This window comes from Ixodes scapularis, unplaced genomic scaffold, assembly GCF_016920785.2.
Source record: "Ixodes scapularis isolate PalLabHiFi unplaced genomic scaffold, ASM1692078v2 PGA_scaffold4__175_contigs__length_147842914, whole genome shotgun sequence".
Lineage (NCBI taxonomy): Eukaryota > Metazoa > Arthropoda > Arachnida > Ixodida > Ixodidae > Ixodes > Ixodes scapularis.
The window spans coordinates 5,670,523-5,691,842 of record NW_024609879.1 but is presented as its reverse complement, the minus strand read 5'-3'; the positions used below and the strand labels follow the sequence as shown (position 1 = coordinate 5,691,842).

Here is a 21,320-nt window from a genome sequence, read left to right as displayed (position 1 = left end):
GATACAATTAATCCACTTAATTTTCTTGCGAATTTCTGCAACCACATTTTTTTTAAATACTTCTCTCCGTTAAAATTGCACCAACAAGCACACTTTACTTTTTTTTTTTTTTTTTTGTGGCTCCACTGCCGCGGTTCTTTTGCAACATTTGTTCAGTCTCTGAATTTTTTTTCTTTTTTTGTTGTCCGTCACAAACGAATCATACATTCTTCGTGCACTTGGAAAAAATGATGATCTTTTCGATTTCCTGCTAGTTTTCACTTACTTATTACTGCACCGTTATCCGACGTAGCAGCACTAATCGTTTGGTTGTGCAGATGTTATAGATACGGGTTGGTATACCGCGTTTTATACATGGTCCTCAAAATATCAATACCCGTTTAAAAAAGTACAAAGAGACCGTAAAAAACTACATCCTTTGCACTTTTTTAATTCACAACCGTAAGGAACTACATAATCTGTAGACCCTCCCAGGCCCGCCAAGGACATTAGAAAAAAAATTCGGTTGTGTGTGTGTTTATAAAACAGCCTAGAACTTGGTCTGCCTCACAGGGGCGACGAGTCTCCCAGCTGTAGATGAGAAATTTAGCCAGTGCAGTACAACCGCTAGCCTGGGGCCTTTAACGTGCACCACGCAGTAGTGATACACGACCGCACGCCGGTACGATGCTCATCCAGATCGAAACGGGCAGGGGTGGGGCTCGAACCCAGGATCCCTGGGTTCTGCAGCGCGAGCTTTCGCTCCACGTGCTCCGAGCTGGTGTGCGCTAGACCCCTCGGCCACCGATCCCCCCCAAGGACATTAGAAAAGATAGCCAACCTGTCAAGGTGTTAAAATAATAATATAAAGAGGCGGCAATTATACTTTTAATCCTGCTCCTTCTCCTTCAGCATCCCAACAAATTAGGTGCTGTAGCATAGTTACGCGACGACGTCTTTCACAATTGAATCGAGACGCTGACACGCACACGTCACTTACATACGCTTTCGTGTTGTGTTCCCCGCAGTTTACATGTCTCTTGAGATTCAGAAATCTAGTTCTTAAATTGCAGTAATAAACTTATTGAACTTATGAATTACAGTTATAATTCTTCGCTTTGAAAACGTATTCAATTAGAATGTCACACGCACAAAATAAACCAAAATACTTCTAAAGTAACGGTTATTACTTTCAGATGATTTTTTTTAAGCTTAAGCGATTAGTGGAGGTGGTGGTTTATCTCGTAGGTATGTGTAATTAAATACAGGAAGCGCATCTGTGCCCTCTGTTCTGTTTCATTTCTGAGCTTGCTGGGCTCTTATTCACTTCTTGTCAATAAAAACGCGACGGAAGGAACCAGTTCGTGAAAGGTAGAACTGCTTTACCCTTAATTTATATTGCACTTTAATTTGTTTTATGTGTATTAAAAAGGTTCTTTCATTAGTAGTTAAATTACTCAAAAGGTATTTAGACAATTCGCCGAATACTTTATTGGCTCTATATCACATTAATAACGAAACTACACTCCCATGTAATCCGATGGAAGATAACCGATTTCTTGTAGGTCAGTACGTGCAAGCATAAAAGAAAAACGCATGCGTTTATTACGTCCACACGTAGTATGGTCACTACTCAGGATCACTAGCAACGTTTCCGCTCAACACTCTGAACAATATCTGAAGTAGTTTTCAGCGTTGTCGAACGGACCTCGCCGTAAAACACATGAAGCGTCTCCAAACATAAAATACATAAAAAAAAAACTTACTATGAAATCAATTTTTGTCACATGGGGGTATTGGACTTGATCGCGTACCTTACAGAAAACAAACACGTTTTTTTCATAAATATGATGTTGTAGTCCTTTTCAGAACACTTCGCAGCTCTTCCATCCCATCACGTACCTCTGGAAGCAAATTATTTACGTTTTAGGTCTAAGAGCTGCAACTGACCGCTGCGTTTCTATCATCATCTTTGAAGTCTTGTATCTCCTCTCCTAGCATTGCGCTGTCAAAATGAGGGGTTATAGGCCCAACATTTTCAAGGGAATCTCTCATTGACTGCACACGCATAACCAGACAACAGAAGTAAAATCTTGCTCAGCTCGTGCACCTGAAGCTGCCTAGTGCACGAGCGGAATTGATTTGTATGTATATTAGACAATATGGGATAACTGAAGGTTATAGGTTTATGGATACAATTTTTTACTGACATGGTACTCGGGGAGAGGGGGAAAAACGGGAGGGACAACGGAAAGCTGTGTGTTCTCCATCCCGTTTTTGCCTCGCTGTCGGGTTGTTATCTAAATATTAAACCGCTTGACTGCGAACTTACTTTAGCACTGTAATCGTAAGAATCGAGACTGTGTAACGAGTGTAACTGGTTCAACTGGTTTTTGGCATTATCAATTGTTTTACTTGATATGTAGAGCCCTGCGCGGATAACAGTTTGATCATCCGTATCCGATCTGCATTTGCAGAATTCGTATACGCATCCGAAACGTATCCCCAAAATTCGTAGCCTGATGCGACCCTAAATCCGCATTATTTTACATCAATAGCATCGAGCATAAGTAAAATCCTATAAGCCGCCTGCTTACATTTGGACAAGCAGCTTTTTTGTCAGAATACGGTGAAAGTCATTTTATTGTATCCTGCTTTATTGTGTTTACAAAATAAGCGATCATCATTCCAGAGACACTTCGTATCGCCGGAGAGATGATCTCAGTTATGAGATCGTCTTGAAAGTCTGTGATACTGACACTCTGTTCAGAAGATAAGCTCAAAACAAAGGAAATTGTTTTTAGAGCGCAGCTCTTAGGGGCCCGCTCCCGGCTTGAACGGCGTCGGCGTCGCCGTCGGCGTAACCAAGGTTATCCCAAGGTCACGTGGCCCCCAAGGTCATCCCAAGGTCACGTGACCCCCAAGGTCACCCCAAGGTCACGTGACACCCAAAGTCACGTGACCCCCCTGAAGTCACGTGACCCCATGAGGTCACGTGACCCCCCCCCCCCCGAGGTCACGTGACACCCCCAGGTCACGTGACCACCCCCAGGGTCACGTGACCCCCGCCGAGGTCACGTGACCTCCCCGATGACGTCACCGGCATCCGCATCGTCATCGTCATCAGTGATGATGACGATGACGATGCGGATGCCGGTGACGTCACTGATGACGTCATCAGTGATGATGACGATGACGATGCGGATGCCGGTGAGGTCATCAGTGACGTCACTGATGACATCAGTGATGATGACGATGACGATGCGGATGCCGGTGACGTCATCAGTGACGATGACGTCATCGGGGAGGTCACGTGATCTCGGCGGGGGTCACGTGACCTGAGGGTGTCACGTGACTTGGGGGGGCATCCGCATCGTCATCGTCATCATCACAGATGACGTCATCAGTGACGTCACTGATGACGTCACCGACATCCGCATCGTCATCGTCATCATCGCTGATGACGTCATCGGAGTCCGCATCGTCATCGTCACTGATGACGTCATCAGTGACGTCACTGATAACATCATCGGCATGGTCACGTGACTCCCCAAGGTCACGTGACCCCCCCCAGGTCACTTCACCCCCCAGTACCCTTCCCTCCTCCTCCTCAAGAGCTGCGCTCTAATTCGGTGTTACAGGGAGTTGTAAACGGCTTTCACTTTTTTTTTTTGCTTTGTTAAACCCACTTTAATGAACATAAATAGTATCAAGAACAAACTAATAACATTATGCCACTTTTTTTTTTTTGGCCAAACAATAAAACAATGGGGAAAAAAAGGCTTACCCTCACCACAGCAAAGTACTTTACGTGTGGTAAGGCGCGAGTAAACAACTAGGAAAATGTCACAATATTGAATAATGGCAACATCTCCTTTTGGTTTCAGTTTTAAACACTATCTCACAACTGCACGCTCGGCACCGTATACTTAAAAACAACTCAGTGCCAACTGTAGAGAAAAAGAAAACGCACACGGACGCAAGGTTTCGCTTGTCGGGGTTGCTGTGTAGAAGAAACAGAATACCGTGACCATGAACGAATGAAGACTAGGTCACCGATCTTAAATTAATTCCCGCTGATGAGAAGTTTCTCTCTATTAGTGCACCTGATTCTGGGGCGGCATGCGCGAACTTCGCTACAATAATGAGGTGCGGAATGTCGTGCTGGCGCAAGTTCCACCACTTCAAAGGATCGAATTCAGTCTTCTCGAACTCCTTCTAGGCGAAAACGTCACTTCCAGGCTTCTTCTACATTCTTATAACTTGTACCTCCTAGCTTTATTTTTTTATTTTTTTACCAAAGAACGTTTTTTGCTCTTTCTCTTCCAAACAATAACCTGCTTTCCCGAGACAGCTGATACTCCTACATTCTTTATTTTTTCCAGGGACTGCATTTTTTTTTTGTGAGATAGAACGTTTTAAAACAATCTCTGGTGAGAATCAAACCTTTTTTGACGTAAAGAACACTTTTCTCACTAATGGTCACCTTTTATCTAAGAGAGTAATTTGCTCCTGCCAAAGACTCAATGATGCACTTCGCAGTAGCAGTCTCTCTTCACTGTATACATTGTGCGGTCGCACACGTTTATGGGCCGCCTCGGCAAAAATGTAGATCCGGTACCGCGGATATCCGCATCCGATCTGGAATTCGCCAAATCTGATTTGTTTTTATTCGGATCCGCCAGTTCACTCCGGATATCTGCGGATGATCCGCAGATAATCCGTGGATATGCAGGGCTCTACTAATATGTCACTTATCGTGAGATGACCGATTTATTACCGATTGATATTTCCCCTAACGTGTTCAAGAGGTGGACAAAACCTTATCGAAATTGTCCGAGAACTTTTTTTATAGTAGCGCTCATTGCTTCCCATGTGACTCAGCATACTTCTTATCGTTATTCGTTTTAAAATGACATTAAAATAGCGCAAAAAAAGAACTCGCAGAATTTAGCATGGTGAAAGGATCCCCGAGACAAGCATAGTACAACTATGACGTCACATTCCAACTGGAGACAGACGACTACGGGGAACCTTTATTAGGCCTGCTTCGACGTCAAGAAGCGTCGGTGGCGCTGGTGTCGGCACGGCGCATGCGCAGACTCTTCACGCCATTATGGTTTCTGCGCACGCGCACTGCACACCCGTGGGGCTCTCATCTGGACACTTGGCGAAAACGTTGGCGAGAACGTTGGCCTTGATTGGACGCCGCCAAGGTCCAGCGCGGCGCCGGCTAATCACCGTTGCCGGATTTCTCGCCGACTCGTCCACCAAGTGTCCAGACTAGGGCCCCTAGTGTGGGAAACGCGTTTACGCAGCACGTTGGCGTACAGGACAGTTCGAGTACACTGCATCATCGTCAGCGGATTCACAACCCGTCCCATCGTGGCGAACAACCGCCGCTCGTCGAGAGTTTAGAGGACGAAGCGGCAGACATCGCTATCGTGGCATCGCCGCACGGCAGCTTCTGCACATTCGCTTGAAGTGCGCCTATGTGGCATAGATGCGAATGCGAGGCAGAGGCTGTTTCTTTGAAATTTAGTAACCCTATGGCAACCGACTCTTCCAAAATGCGCTTTTGGAAAAGTTGATTGCAAAATGGCGAACGCCCAGTTAAGGGCAACATGGCGAATGCCCAGGGAACGAGCGATGACGGGGAAGCGAGACGCTCCCAGCTCCCAGATTCGCTTAGGCTCTAACGGGTGAGCGAATCGGGATCCAGATAAAGCTAGGTATCGCGTGAATCACTGAGGAATTTTTAGCTTCCCTTCTTTCTTCCCCTGCGCCCTCTAAACCAGGGGATGTGATGCCCCCTAAATCAGAGGAAATCAGAGCTCAGGGGAGCCGAGCTAAGAAATGATTAGAGTAAAAAAACAAAACAAAAAAACCTTGAGATTTTTTAGACTGTGTTATGTTAGCCCATTTTTTGTCCCTAGTCTCAAGGGTTTCTTTCTTGTTTTTTTCTATTAAACTTAGAAAGCTGGAATTGGCCCCGCTCTCTAATTGTACGAATGCTTTTAACACGCCCTCTGGAACTATTGCTAATGGCGGCGGTCACGCCAGCGCTGACAACAGGACAGCACACAGTGTATAGAAGCTGTCTGACCTGTCCGAAGGCCGGCAGGAACCTGTCCATGGTCCTCGAGGACACGATGACGCAGTCCGGCTGGTATTCCAAGCCCTGGTCGGCCCTTCCGCGGCCGCTACCACCCCTGTGGGACAGCGGGTGGTGGCCGCCGTCGAGGTCCTCGTCGTCCAATTCGTCCTCGGGGTCCCCGCCGAGCAGCGACCGCTGCGACCCGGGCGCTGGGCCCGAGGCCGCGACGGGCGACCGCCGGATGGACGGCTGGCGCCGCTGCCAGTCGCCCAGGGCGGTCTCCGAACTGCGGCTGCCGCATCTGCGGCCAGGGGACGTTAAGTCAGTGCCGGACAGATAACGAGGCTTGAGCTACACTGAAGCCACCAAGAAAGATAGCTTAGAGTGCCAACGCTCCATTTCCCGATTGAATTGTAGGCACCATGCAATATGTTGTTGTCTAGTGCAAGGGGAGCACAACGTGCGATATTTACGACACAGATTCATGAACAGGAGGTCAATGCGCAAACAAGCTCATGGAGAATAGATTACCAGACATCTCTTGGTAATAATCAATACATTAAAATTATACTTAGCATTCTAAAAGTATGCTTTTAGCAGGCCAGTCACTGAAAGTATATATTAAAAAAGCACTTTAATCCGCAAAAAGGTTTTTTTTTTTTTTGCCATGAGTCATGTTTGTTGTAGAGCCATGTATAGTTTAATAAAGCCGAAAAAACTCAACTGCTCGAAACCGAAACCGAAACCTGAGCACGGACGCTCATGGCCATGACATGTGGATCCACACCACCGTCACTTTAAGGCCTCTCCGCTCTTCCAATGACGTCACGCTCTGGGTCCGGCCACCTGACATCTCTATTTTTCAGTCGCTCGGCAATGGCGGCGGAGACAATGGCGTAGTGCGTTTCGTCAAATTTGTTTTTCAGTTGAAGTGATTTCTGAACAATCCAGGGATGTTCCGTACGTCACAATGTGTTTTGTGACGTTTACTGTGATGTAGGAGAAACGTGCATGAAACGTGGGCCCTTGTATACCGTACATGCTCGAGTAATAGCCGCACTATTTATGAACAAGGCCCTTGCGTCTACTTCCCCGCAAAACACGTATATGGTCAATCATTGCTTTGCGCATAAATAACATAGCGAATAACCAGATTGAGAACACGATTCTCCATAAAAATGCAATCTTCACAGGTGGTGTCTTCGGGCGAACACGTTATCTATTTCCTGTAAACTGCTCGAATCATGCTGTCGATCGCGGTGATTGGCAATCCGCGTGCTCCGCGGAAAAGAGAACCCTCACGTTTCCTTCATAAACAGTGCGCCTATTGCTCGATTAATACGATACCTGTACGGAAAGGAATTTTAGATCAAAATAAAAGTAAGAAACGGTTCCGATTCTCATTTTTTTTGACAACTAGGCTACTGTTCAGTTCTATGTAATTTTATGTGACGGTATTTCTACGTGCTTTTTACGAAAGACTAAAGCTTAACTGATTTAAGTCTAGTGTTAGATTCCTGCTGAGAACCAGAGCTGACGAACGGCAACGAACCGCCACGAAACACGCAACAATATGGATGTTCTAAGATCTGAGTACATATTAAATACGTTAAACCTTCGACGATCCGCGTATTCGATGTATTTGACAACGGACGAACAGCGCGGGCGAACATACTAGATCTTGTCTGGCGGCTCGTCTCGGCCTCGTCGAGACGAGTCGAGATGAACGGAAAAGTGTGACACATCGGTTGACGTCAAGCGATGTGGAGAGGAGGTATTGTAGAGGCCTTAGTCATTCTAGGTGTCTAGGTGTTTGGACGATGTGTAGCGAGGAGGAAGAGGAAATGTCGAGGAGGACAGAGTTGCCGAAACTCACGTAGCTCCACCGGGTCGCGTTTCTTTGTTTTTTTTCCCCTCTTTTTCGGCGTGTCAAGCAGACGAGAACGACGACGATGTTACTTGCACCATTTGTAGCGCGATTGTTTCACCCTTACATTCCTTCCGTTCGATGTTCCGCGCTTGAAGATAGATTCGCCGGTGCCGTGCACGAACGACAGCTCCGAAGTAGCGGCCCCACGTCCGTCGCAACGTTGCTACGTTGAGTGCCGCCATCGCGTCGTCCAGCCCGCTGTACGTCGCCATATTGAGTGTGACGTAGTAAATGTACTTCCCGTGATCTGTGCAACTTTTTTTTATCAACGTGTTCGCAGCTTTTTTGAGGCCACATTCATATTATATACTATTTATGATATTGAAGGTGCGTCGTGATGACCGACGACTTTGAATATATTTGCTACGCATGATTTGAACGTTCCGTGAGTATAGAGAAAACAGTGACGCGACTGAATCCAGCGAATTCCCGACCGGCTGTTTCAGGCGGAAATAAAGAGAATTTCGAGTCGTAAATTGTGTTCTGGGTAGTTTTCTCTTATAGGTCATGTTCGGGGAGCATAAATACCCTAAATACTACCATAAATACTACAAGTGCACATTTTGTACAGTAAAGGGACCTTGAGGGTCCCTTTATTGGACAAAAAGTGCACTTGAAAATACAAAAGTAGTAGATGTACTTGGGCCGACTTCAATTGTAGTGAGTCACTATATTTTCATTTAAAGTGTACGAAATATGGATACCTATACAAACTCCAGAAAGTTATTTCACACTTATTGCCTCGATAAACTACAAATTTCTTATTTGTGTCGGTTTGCATTGTTTTTAAGCCGGAAATGGGGATAGCACGGAAAAGGATTGGGACTTCACTAAGTATATAAAAATTAGTTAATAAATTTAAAGATTTTAAACTACAACTGTCAAATATACCTCACTTTGCACACACCATTTATTACTCAGCTACATTAGCGAAACAAGTCTAATGTTTATTTAAGGCGTTTTTTAACATTGATGAAGTACTTGTACAAAGAGATCTAAAGTCGAGTCCTATAAACACATTTATTTATTTACTGCCGCATCGAACAGGTCTTCGCCGACAAACTGATCAATACCGGTTTTTATGGTATCCGACAGGTGTTCCAGGGACTATGAACCCGTTCACACTGAAAGAATAAAAACACAGAAAATACAGGAGGGACAGACACACACAGTTCTTTCAACGAGCAACTACATTGAAATGATGCCCATTACACTATGATGAACCACCTTGGATACGGAGAAAATTAAGTGAAGATGAAAATACTAGAAGGTACTAGAAAAAGATAAAGAAAAAGGTAAAGATGGCGGAATTTAACTTCCTGAAAAGGAAGAAAAAGAAGAAGAAACGGGAGATGTTTTTTATGACAATTCCGGCGCTAGGAAATCCATCTCTAGGAATCAGACAAGACCGGTGTTTTCGTGGTCATGGATCAAGGAACCTATGGAGAGAAGGTCACGAATGCACTGGAAAAGAACTTTGATCAACTAAAGAAGAGGCCATCAGGACCTCTGCGCGCAGAGGCAAAAAGACTGGGCACTTTGATGAATCTGCCCACTCTCAAGAAAACGCTCGGTTCACCTGCAAAACAGTATTTTTCCGTATTTTTCACAGCCAAGACACATAAGGAAGGCGTGCCACTCAGAAGCATTGTATCTGAAAGAGGTTGCTGGCAGAAACCCCTTGGCCATATTCCTACAAAAACATCTCTCCACGGTGACGCTCCTCCAGCCCTTTAGGATTTCAAACTCCACAGATCTTATCTCGCACCTTACCTCCCTACACTCCACCACCCAGCCACTCTCCATGTTTTCTTTAGACATAGAAGAGCTTTACTACAGCCTAGACCCCCGGATTCTCTTGAATTCCGTGTCTGATGCGATCCATGAACATGGTCTCTGTAAGTTTCAAAATACCTCAGGGATCACAGTTAAGGATTTCAAAGATCTCCTTGCCTTATACCTTCCTTATGCCTTATACTATGTCTTTCCCGACCGCTCTCGTGAGCGCGTCGGGTATGGACCAACAAAGTCGGGAAATCTAGCTAAAAATACTTTACTCTGCATGGAACCAGAGCTTGGGCATGGGCAGTCATGCGGAACTCGCAGTGCGGTCTCTTCACCGTCAGGCCGGTCGTTCTTCTATGTCTCGCGCAGGGCTGCCTCGAGCTCGGGTCCCTCGTCGTCCTTCTCTTCCTTTTTGAAGAATGTAGACACTTCAGAGCATGGTGTCTTGGAAGGCTCTGGTGGTCCTACAGGGACGCACCGCCACATTACTCCCCCTCCAGTGAGGAGGCGAACGTTTCAATAGCAGCCTCACACAGTGGCCTGGGGAAATCGTGTGGGTGATGGGAGACGGCCGGTAGCGGCTTGTGCTTGAGGATCCGGAATGCCAAGGCGCGCTGGCCAGTATACATGGCGTCCAGAGCGTGTCCTCGTATGCGGCTGTTGAGTGCTCGAGGAGCAGGGGTGCGCACGATCGACAGGATGTTGAGGGCGTAAGTGATCTAGTGGGATCGGGGTTGTTGCTGACGGCGTTTTCGGTTGGGGAGTGAGGTTTGGTAGTGTAGTTGACGGAGCACTGTCCAGATGGGCTGGCTTCACGCGGTCCAATGCAACGACTTCCTGCCGTCCGCGGATGTCCAATGTCATTGTTTTGGTCCCTCGGCGCAGCACCTTGTACGGGCCGTCGTAGGGTGGTTGGAGCGGCTTCCGTACGGCGTCATGTCGCAAGAAGACATGGGTACCCGTCGCCAATTCATCACTCACGAAGGTAGACGGGCCACGGCTTAGTCGCGGTGCTGTGGCGCGGAGCTGTTTCATCGTCTCTCGGAGTCTGGTGGCGTAGTCCGCGGGGTCGGGACAGGCGTCAGCTGGTGGCGATGCAAAGAATTCTCCGGGGAGGCGAAGGGTGGTCCCGTAGACCAACTCGGCCGCGCTGCAGCCGACATCCGTCTTGAGCGACGTGCGGATGCCTAGCAGCACGAAGGGCAGCACCTCCACCCAGTCCTGTCGTTGATGGGCCTTTAGAGCGGCCTTCAACTGCCGATGTAACCGCTCCACCATGCCGTTACTCGCGGGGTGGTACGCTGTGGTTCGGATTCTTTTTGATCCCAGGAGCTTCATCAGTTCTGCGAAGAGATGAGACTCGAACTGTCTACCTCGGTCCGTGGTTATGGTTGACGGCGAGCCGAACCTCGAGATCCATTGCGCCACGAGCGCACGCGCCACAGTCTCCGCGGTGATGTCGGAAAGCGGTATCGCTTCCGGCCAGCGTGTAAACCGGTCGACACAAGTCAACAGGTAGGTTTGCCCCTGTGATGGCGGCAGCGGTCCGACGATATCTATGTGGATATTGTCGAACCGCGCGTCCGGGTGGTCGAAGGTTCCGATGGGTGTTACTGTGTGGCGCTGAATTTTGGCGCGCTGGCACTGTACGCAGGCGCGGGCCCACTGACGTACATCTTTGTTGATATTGGGCCACACATACCGGGATGTTAGCAGGTGCTGTGTGGTTTTGATGCCGGGGTGGGATAGTCCATGAAGGGCGTCGAAAATCTGCCGACGAAACTGGTGCGGCACGTACGGGCGCGGCGATCCTGTTGATGTGTCGCATATGACGTTGGTGGTACACATGGGTAGTGTGACCTCATCAAACACGAGGCGACCGGGGGATGTACGGAGTTGTCGTAGTTCTGCGTCTTCACCCTGCGCTGCAGCCAGTCGGTTGAAGTCGATGGCGGCTGGAGGTTCAACCGTGCAGGAACCAATGCGTGAGAGCGCGTCCGCTACGATGTTCTCAGCGCCGTGGATGTGCCGGATGTCATTCGTGAGCTCGGAGACGCTGGACATTTGCCGGAGCTCTCTCGGTGAATGGTTCCCCCCACCTGGTTTCAAAGACTGGAACGCATGGACGAGAGGCTTGTGGTCCGTCAATATAAAAAATTGTCGTCCTTCCACCATGTGCTGGAAGTGTCGTAGGGCCAGATACACACCAAGAAGTTCACGACCGAATGTACTATAGCGCTGTTCCGTCGGTGTCAACTTGCGGGAGAAGAAGGAAAGTGGCTGCCAATGTCCGTTCACTTCCTGCTGCAGCACCGCACCAACAGCGATATCCGATGCGTCGGTGACAACTGAGAGTGGAGTACCCTCTTTTGGGTGTGAAAGCATTGTGTTAGTGGCAAGGAGTTGACGGGCACTATCAAATGCCGATGTGGTGCACTCGTCCCATGTGAGCTCGGTGGATGAGCTACTCCTGCCCGAGAGCATGCTGTGCAGCGGCGCGAGCTTGGCGGCGCAGCCCGGGAGAAACCGGCGGTAAAAGTTTACCAAACCAAGAAACTCCCGGAGTTGCTTCTTCGTCGACGGCTTCGGGAACTCTTGAATGGCTTGTACCTTGATGGAGAGTGGACGGATTCTGGAAGAGTTTATCGTGTGCCCCAAAAAGTCGAGTTCCGTCTTGCCTAGGGCGCACTTGCTCACATTGACGACAAGCCCGTACTCGACGAGGCGATCGAACAACAGTCTGAGGTGTGCGACATGCTCTTCGGCAGATGTGCTTGCCACGAGTATATCGTCAATGTAAACATAACAAAAAGGCAGGCCCCGCAACACCTGGTCCATGAATCGCTGGAACGTTTGCGCAGCGTTCTTCAACCCAAAGGGCATCCGGAGGAACTCGAACAATCCAAAGGGCGTGGTAACGGCTGTCTTAGGTATGTCCGAGGGCTCGACGGGGATCTGGTGGTACGCGCGTACCAAGTCGATCTTCGAGAACATGGTAGTGCCATCGAGCGCTCCGGTGAAGTCATGGATGTGCGGGATGGGGTAACGGTCGTCTGATGTAATGCGATTGAGGGCTCTGTAATCTCCACATGGGCGCCAGTCCCCGGGGGTGGACTTGGGGACCATGTGGAGAGGCGACGACCAGGAGCTCTCCGACTGGCGGACAATGCCCAGCTCGAGCATGTGCTCGAATTCTTGTCGGGCGATTCGCAGCTTGTCCGGTGGCAGTCGGCGTGGGCGCACGTGAACAGGCGCCCCTGTCGTCTGAATGTGGTGTGTAACATTGTGTTTGACGGGGCGCTCGTCCAAGCTTACACGCGTCAACTCCGGGAACTCAGTGAGGAGACTGGAGTACGGCGTCGCATCCGCTGTAACCGCGAACGTGAGGCTGATGGAAGCTAGGGACGAGGCAATGCCTCGCACTGTCAGACTAGTTGTTTCGCCGTGGAGGCGTCTGCACTTGACGTCCACCAGGAGTGCAAAATGCTTCAGAAAGTCAGCCCCAATAATCGCGTGGGGAACAGCCGCACATACGAAGACCCAGCGAAATGTGCGCCGCAATCCTAAGTCCAGTGTCAGTGAGCGCTCACCATGCGTTGCAATGGCCGTGTTGTTGACGGCCCGGAGCTGTGACGTGCTGGGGAGCCGGCGCTCTTCCGCGGTTGCTGGGATCACGCTGATTTCTGCTCCGGTGTCTATCAGGAAACGAAGACCAGTGATGCGGTCAGACACAAAGAACAAAGTTCGGCGGCTGTCTTCGTTGGCGGGAGCACTGGCCACCGTCAATGCTCTGCCCTGCCGTTTTCCGCTCGTGAGCAGGGCGGCTCACACTTGCGAGCAGCGGGACCGAACCGCTGGTGGTACCAACATTCCCCCGAGTTGGTGCGAGACGATGAGCGAGGCCTGCGCCGTGGTCGTTCCCGTGACGTGCTGCGTCTGCCGGGAACCTGGAGCTTCGCCATCATGTCGGCGAGACGACGGACTTCCGCTCGCAGTTCGCCCAGCTCGTCCGGAGTGCTTCTGCCCTGGACCGCTGAGATGGTTGTTGGTGCTGCCGAGACCTCTATGATTTTATCAGCCAGATCGGCGATCTTGGCGAGGCCAATGTCCCCTGCGGACGCGAGGACCATTCGCACATTGCTTGGCAACCGCTGCAGGAACAACTCGCGGAGCAGCGACTGGTCAATTGTCGTCGCCTTTTCTCCTAGTAGCTGCTCCAGTCGGCGAAGCAGCTGGGTGGGGGTGCGGTCGCCCAGTTCCTCGGCTGTTAATAGTTGCCGGAGCCGCTTTTCCTCGGAAGCGCTTGTCCGACGAATAAGCTGAGCCTTGAGGGTGTTATATGCGTCCTCCGCTGGCGGTGAAATTAGGAGGTCCCGCACCTCTGTGGCGATGGCAGGCGAGAGGCTTGACACGACATGGTGGTATTTCGACATGTCCGCTGTGATGCGCCGAGTCGCAAACTGGGACTCAACCTGCACAAACCACAGCACCGGGTCCGCCGGCCAGAAAGGAGGCAGCTTCAAGGTGACTGTAGAGATGCCAGAGGAAGTTGTCGCGTCGTTGTCCGTCATGACAAGGCTGGTTCCGTTGGTTGCGTTGCAGTTCGAAAACCGGGTCACCACTATGTCTTTCCCGACCGCTCTCGTGAGCGCGTCGGGTATGGACCAACAAAGTCGGGAAATCTAGCTAAAAATACTTTACTCTGCAAGGAACCAGAGCTTGGGCATGGGCAGTCATGCGGAACTCGCAGTGCGGTCTCTTCACCGTCAGGCCGGTCGTTCTTCTATGTCTCGCGCAGGGCTGCCTCGAGCTCGGGTCCCTCGTCGTCCTTCTCTTCCTTTTTGAAGAATGTAGACACTTCAGAGCATGGTGTCTTGGAAGGCTCTGGTGGTCCTACAGGGACGCACCGCCACACATTGTATCTGAAAGAGGTTGCTGGCAGAAACCCCTTGGCCATATTCCTACAAAAACATCTCTCCACGGTGACGCTCCTCCAGCCCTTTAGGATTTCAAACTCCACAGATCTTATCTCGCACCTTACCTCCCTACACTCCACCACCCAGCCACTCTCCATGTTTTCTTTAGACATAGAAGAGCTTTACTACAGCCTAGACCCCCGGATTCTCTTGAATTCCGTGTCTGATGCGATCCATGAACATGGTCTCTGTAAGTTTCAAAATACCTCAGGGATCACAGTTAAGGATTTCAAAGATCTCCTTGCCTTATACCTTCAGTCAGCTCTCGTTGAATACAACGGCAACATATTAAGACAAGAGAAGGGTGTTTGTATAGGCTCCTGCCTAGCCCCAATACTCAGTGAAGTGTTTCTCATGTACGTAGACCGACCAGTTAAGTCCAGACTGGATGTTTTCGCCCCCTAATGCCGAGTGTTTCGATACGTAGATGACTATCTTGTTATTCATCCGACCTCCATTTCCTCCCGGGCCATTTGTGAAGCATTCGATTCCTGCTCGTCGGGTCTTAGGTTTACGAGTGAAGAACCAACAGAAGAGGGACTCCAGTATCTGGATCTTCATCTTCATCCCGAAGGCATATGCTGGACTTTCCAACAACGTTCCAAAAAACCGGTCCTCCCTTTCTGCAGCAGCCACTCTAAATTGGTCAAGCTTGGAATTATTCGAACCCTGTTTGCCTCTTCTCGTTCAAAATCCTGTTCCCATCTCTCATCAACAAGCGTCCAACGTCAGCATGACCGGCTTCTCCGAGCCGGGTATCCAGCAGACCTCCTCCGTACTACCCTTCAGCGTCTCATTACAGGGCCCAACTGCCGATCATCTAACAACAATGGACGCAGCGACACACGCACGGCTTGTATTCCATATGTGCATAATACTTCCCACCGCCTGAAGAGTCTCGTTGCCCGCTTCGACACGAAGGTAGTATTCACATGTCGGATGAAGCTAAAACAAATGTGCCAAAGGGTAAATAACGAAAGTCGTCCACCAGAATGCACCCTCAAACACGTCAACAAATACGTCAAATGCCAAGAGAAGTCAATATATTCTATTCCGCTCAGTTGTGGCAGTCAATGCATTGGCCAGACGGGACGATGCCTGAACGTTCGCCTTAGAGAACACTTTCTCGAAACCAACAAGGCGTCATCCGACTCCTACCATCCGATTGTCGTCCACGCCCGCACCTGCCAAGATTGCTGTCCTAGCTGTGCAAACACTACTGTGCTTTGCTCACAAAAAGACAAGTATGGGCGAGAGATCATCGAAGCCTTCAAGATCAAAACTGCCACAGACAATGTTTCCGAGCCCTCACTGTCGTTATCGACAGTGAGGATTTCCTAGCGCCGGAATTGTCATAGAAAACATCTCCCGTTTCTTCTTCTTCTTCTTCCTTTTCAGAAAGTTAAATTCCGCCATCTTTACCTTTTTCTTTATCTTTTTTTAGTACCTTCTAGTATTTTCGTCTTCACTTAATTTTCTCCGTATCCAAGGTGGTTCATCATAGTGTAATGGGCATCATTTAAATGTAGTTGCTCGTTGAAAGAACTGTGTGTGTCTGTCCCTCCTGTATTTTCTGTGTTTTTATTCTTTCAGTGTGAACTGTACTTTATCCAACGCGCTCTGCTATGTGTACTATGAACCCGATTTCTCTGCGACGATTTTCCTTGAAATGTCGATATTTAGGGCAGGCATTAGAGAACGCGTGGCACTAAGCACACCAAAAGGCGACAAAAAAAGATAAAACACAGAAAGGGCGCTAATAATGTCACAATATCGGAGCAAATGTTAAAAACAGTTCAGTTTAAGGCAAGTACCTAACTGATTTGACCTCTATCCGTACCAAAATATCCATCCGACATGAGACTGAAGATAACTGGCATGAACATTTTGAAGCGGTGAATGACGTTTCCGGCCGGCGAACCGGCTAACACTTCTTGCGTGCGCCATCGAGGCGAGGTTGGCGCGGACGTCCGGCGGTCCGGCATCCACCAAGCGGAAACCATTCGACCTCCCCGAGATCCACCAGGGGCGCGAGCTGTGGCACTGACGCGCAGTCTGATAGGCGGCCGCAACGTCAGCGAACTTTAACTTTCCTTCAAGTTGTTGTCTACGAATTCAACAACGGGGAGAAGTGCGCAGCGTTGATGTCGCCTCTCCCCTTTCCCGCTCTAACGGTTTTCACCGTCGATTCATGAAGCACCGGGTCATGCAGCGGAAAGCGCGCGCAATCTTGTCGCGGGAGACGTTGACTGCAAAGCTGCGTAGGAAATTGAGTGATTCTTTGCTCGCGTTGATTTGTTTGGATTCGTGTTTTTAATCGGATGCTCGCGAGTAGAGCTAAATTGAGTGTCTCTTGTGTTGGAGGAGTTCAGCGAGGGTCGTGAAGCTCTTCTGCCTAGCCGCGCAAGATATACGACGGTAAGAAGTTTCGCTCGGACCAGCCAGGTTTAGCTTCCGGCCCGCTGGGCTCCGCAAGTGGCCCCGAAACTCGTACACTTGTGCCTCGTGCTGCCACCTTTTTCGCTGTGGTAGCAGACGGAGTCCAATCGAATATTCAATTCGTAGGCGCCTGAATACAGGAGCAAGGGCAGTCTGAGCGCAGCCGACAAAGCAGCGCTGAACTTGACCTGAGGAAGCAGCGTGGGACGAGGACGAGGAAGAGGCAATCCGGCTGACTCAGATCGCAGGCCCGATCTCGGAGGGGGTCGCGGGCCCAGCTGCCCACAGACAGCGAAAGTCCTCGAGCCTTTTCGGCCCTCGCTTATGGGAGACCCTGACAGACGTCGAGTTCGGGACTCGGGAGCAGCAGGGTGGGTCGTGAGTATGAACGCTACCCCGCTTAATCTTGTGGCGGTGCGTCCCTGTAGGACCACCAGAGCCTTCCAAGACACCATGCTCTGAAGTGTCTACATTCTTCAAAAAGGAAGAGAAGGACGACGAGGGACCCGAGCTCGAGGCAGCCCTGCGCGAGACATAGAAGAACGACCGGCCTGACGGTGAAGAGACCGCACTGCGAGTTCCGCATGACTGCCCATGCCGAAGCTGTGGTTCCTTGCAGAGTAAAATATTTTAGTTAGGTTTATCGACTCTGTTGGTCCATACCCGACGCGCTCAAGAGAGCGGTCGGGAAAGCCATAATCTCAAACGTTGCCGAGTGCGATTCCAAAAGCTGAACTTGCGATTGTGGTACGCGACGCCTGCATTTGCAGTTGGCTGTTTTCCTCGAAAGCACACCGCCGGGTTTTCTTCACGTACCACATTTGTTCGCGCGTTCCGGTCTCAAAATCTCTTCTATGCGCCGCGTCTTGAGGCAACTTCTGAACATTGAATCGGTTTGTTAGTTTTGCATTCTGGTTGTAATGGTTGTTACGAGGAATTGGTTTCTGCTCCTTTGTCGTTCTGTCTACACCATGTCTGCATGAGTGTCCACAGATACTTTGTCATCATGCGCGCAGCGATCACCGTGTTCTTTGTATCAAGCATGAGCAGTAGGGCTGCGGCTTTAGGCTACGTCGTCTGCGCGTTGTTCAATGCTGCTTCTCGCCACTGCATGGGTTAATCGAAAAGACTGCACGGGCAAGCTTCTTACGTCCACATTTAAATTTAACGTTCTGAGAGCTTGTTGTACGAGTGTCATACAGTGCTAATCGATCGTTATGGAGGCTGAAGAATTTTCGAAGTAAAACATGCGCGTGCAAAGCTTTCATTAGTGTCAAGGTACAGTGAACTATTCTTTGCTTCATATTTATTGTACAACGCTGTCAAGGTCACTGACGTGAGTGCGTCCAAATAAATACTAAATGAAGGCACATACGTGCTGACAGCAGCTTGCACCTTTGCCGGACTAGCAATTAAATGTTAGTTCCATCGAATTACATTTGAGTGATCGGCCAATCAGCGCGCGATCGGTCGCGCGTGGAATGCGCTGCGCCTGGAGTGCCGCGCGCTGACTCGCCGATCGCTAAAATGTCATTTAACGGAACTGACATTTAATAAACCAATTGCTAAATTACCCAAGCATCAAGGAAAATGCACGGATTGGTGTTCCACCTGCTGCGCGTACTGGCCTCAGCAGTAGTAACTTTTCCGAAGCAAATGCCTAAAAGAAGTTTCTTTTTGCACGCGCGTTCGGCAACGCTTTATTTTGGTTATTTACTTCGAATCTTTTTCAAGGGAAAGGCGTACGCGTGTGGTGCGTGGAACACCAATTCCTGTATTCTCCTTGATGCTTGGGTAATTTAGAAATATACCAATTGCCAGTCTTACATGGGTACTACTCATCGTTGTACAGAAATATAAAACAGGAACCAGGTGCACTTTCACAGTGTAACGACATTAAGTTAACCTCGAGTATATCATCGCTCGTATAATGAACGCGCACTCAGTCCTTTACAGGTGCATCAGAAAGTAAGGAACCTTTTACCGCTGGTGTGAACTCCAAGAGTAGATGCTGGAATTCAACTAATGTGTTCACAAATAGTTCATGGGTGAAGGCATGATGCGAGCAGCTTTGTTCAAAACGTTGCATGACTACTTTTTGGACACGTTAATCGGATAATTGAAGTCGGTGTTAGACAATATTAGAAAATCGTCCACAAATTTGAAGGTAGCCTCAACTGTGGGATCTTTTCAACGGTATTGCTGGCAAGTCCGCATTCTGCGAGGTACAGATCATTGAGGAAGACGTCCTTCAATGAAATTAAATGTAATGTAGATGTAGATAAAAAAAGAGGAACTGAAACGGAATGTAGACAAAGAAAGCGATGATCTTCATAAACAGTCGCTAGTTCAGCGGTGTGTATGACTTTTCTTTATCTCCTTATAATCCCACTGGCACTATATCTAGCTATTACCACCCTGCGCTTCTGACTCGTACCCGCTTCATTCTGCACTCTTTTATTTTCCTCGCAAGATGGACTTTGTGTTGTCGCGGTGTTCTTCCAAACAGGTCGCAGGCGTACCTGACTCTGTCTGCCGAAGCCGAGGTCTGCGGCTCCTGGTGCCTCTGGAGCGGGCGGTCCTGGTCAGGGCCGTACTTGTCCCGGTGGGAGCGCCGGAAGAGCCTGCGCTTGAAACGCTCCCTGGGCGGCGCCTCGGCCGGCATAGACAGCAGATAAGGGCTCTGACAGAAGTAGTCGAAGTCGTCCCAGTCCGAACTCGTCGGCTCGTAGCGGGAGGGCGCCGGGGGAGGGGGGACCCCGCCAGTCTCGGAAGCCTCGCTCCTGGGAGGAAGCACGTCCCGCAGCTCAGGGATCGTGGCCACGCACACATCACTACGCTTGTTCACAGCGCCCCTCTACATCCAATAGTCTTGGAATAGGGGACCCAAGTGTTGCCCCCCCCCCCCCCCCGTTCAATAACTTTCTAATGGGCCACTCGCAACCACAACATTGATATTTTAAATTACGGAAGAGGTCTTAAAATTGACACTACGTTTTGTCATCCTACCGTCCACGCAGTCACCCGCTAAATCTAGGGGGTAAATTGAGGTCCCTGGACGTCGCGGCAACGCGTGACACTGTGATTTGACACCAGGGCTGGGCAGTATCGAATATACGTGTATCTTCGATATTATCTTTAGTTACATCGGAATCTCTTCTGTCAGGTATCGGTCGCAGGAATAAAAGGTATGAGTATGGGTCCCGAAAATACATTTTGAAAATATCGTGTATTTTCAAAATACAGATGGGTCTAGAAATATGATTACAGGAAGTATTCACTGAACGCCATATTTGTGGCTGCTGTGTAGAGTGCATGGTCAGAACGAGCTCGCATCAATAGGCTGCTAAGACCGGCACTCTTGATTATGCGGAATGCACGTTGCAAAAGAACTGGGGAAGCTCGCCATTAGCGTGCGCTCAGCATTCGCGCGCACAGCTATGGCCGCCAGTGAATACTCCCTATAGTTTAAAGCTGTATTTTTATTCAGTATCACTCTGTGTACACCAGCCGCATTCAATTCCAACATAAACAGACAGAAAAGGAAATTCTCTGTTTGTACAGTTAAGTGTTTGTCCGAGTCGATCACTTAACATGTACGGCGCCGATGGCGCCATTCTCAAGTATCCTGTTGCACGCACGAGACGGGTTTCGTCTCTCGCAGTTCATTTTTCATAATAGTATTTAAAAAAAAAAAAAGTAATTTCCAGAGTTTTTTTTTTTTTTCGAAACAGATTTCATTTTGTTAGAATACTGATTTTCCGAGATCCGTAATTTAGTTTCCATGTGTTCTTAGGTTTCCAAGATCCAAAATAAATAGAAATAGTCAAGTCAAGTCAAGTCAAAATGTGTTTTTATTTGTACACAGGATGTTAGATAATTACACTTATTCAGACGGGGGTCCCAAAGTTTTCAAAAGAAAACTGTTGAAGGGACCCCTTGGTAATAAAGGGTTAGTCAGCGATCAAGTTAACACCATTATATAAAAAATAAAAAAAAATAAAAAAACGAAACACATTTGTGGTATCTACATAATCAAAATATTAAACCAAGTAAAAATAGAGAGAAGAAAAGCTAGAAAGTCGAGGAAAAAGGACAATATCAGTGTGTGTTT

At 48.9% G+C, this 21,320-nt stretch overlaps 1 protein-coding gene across 1 annotated transcript in view; it reads right to left on the bottom strand.

Moving 5' to 3' along the window:
* The window catches only part of LOC8051611, a 246,865-nt gene that overhangs the window by 205,641 nt on the left and 19,904 nt on the right, over positions 1 to 21,320 (bottom strand). Inside the window, exons 2-3 of the mRNA XM_029970185.4 lie at positions 19,729 to 19,989; positions 6,086 to 6,377 (exon numbers count right to left, since the gene is read on the bottom strand). Coding sequence (XP_029826045.2) covers positions 6,086 to 6,377; positions 19,729 to 19,989 — 553 coding nt within the window. The remainder of the gene's footprint in view (positions 1 to 6,085; positions 6,378 to 19,728; positions 19,990 to 21,320) is intronic.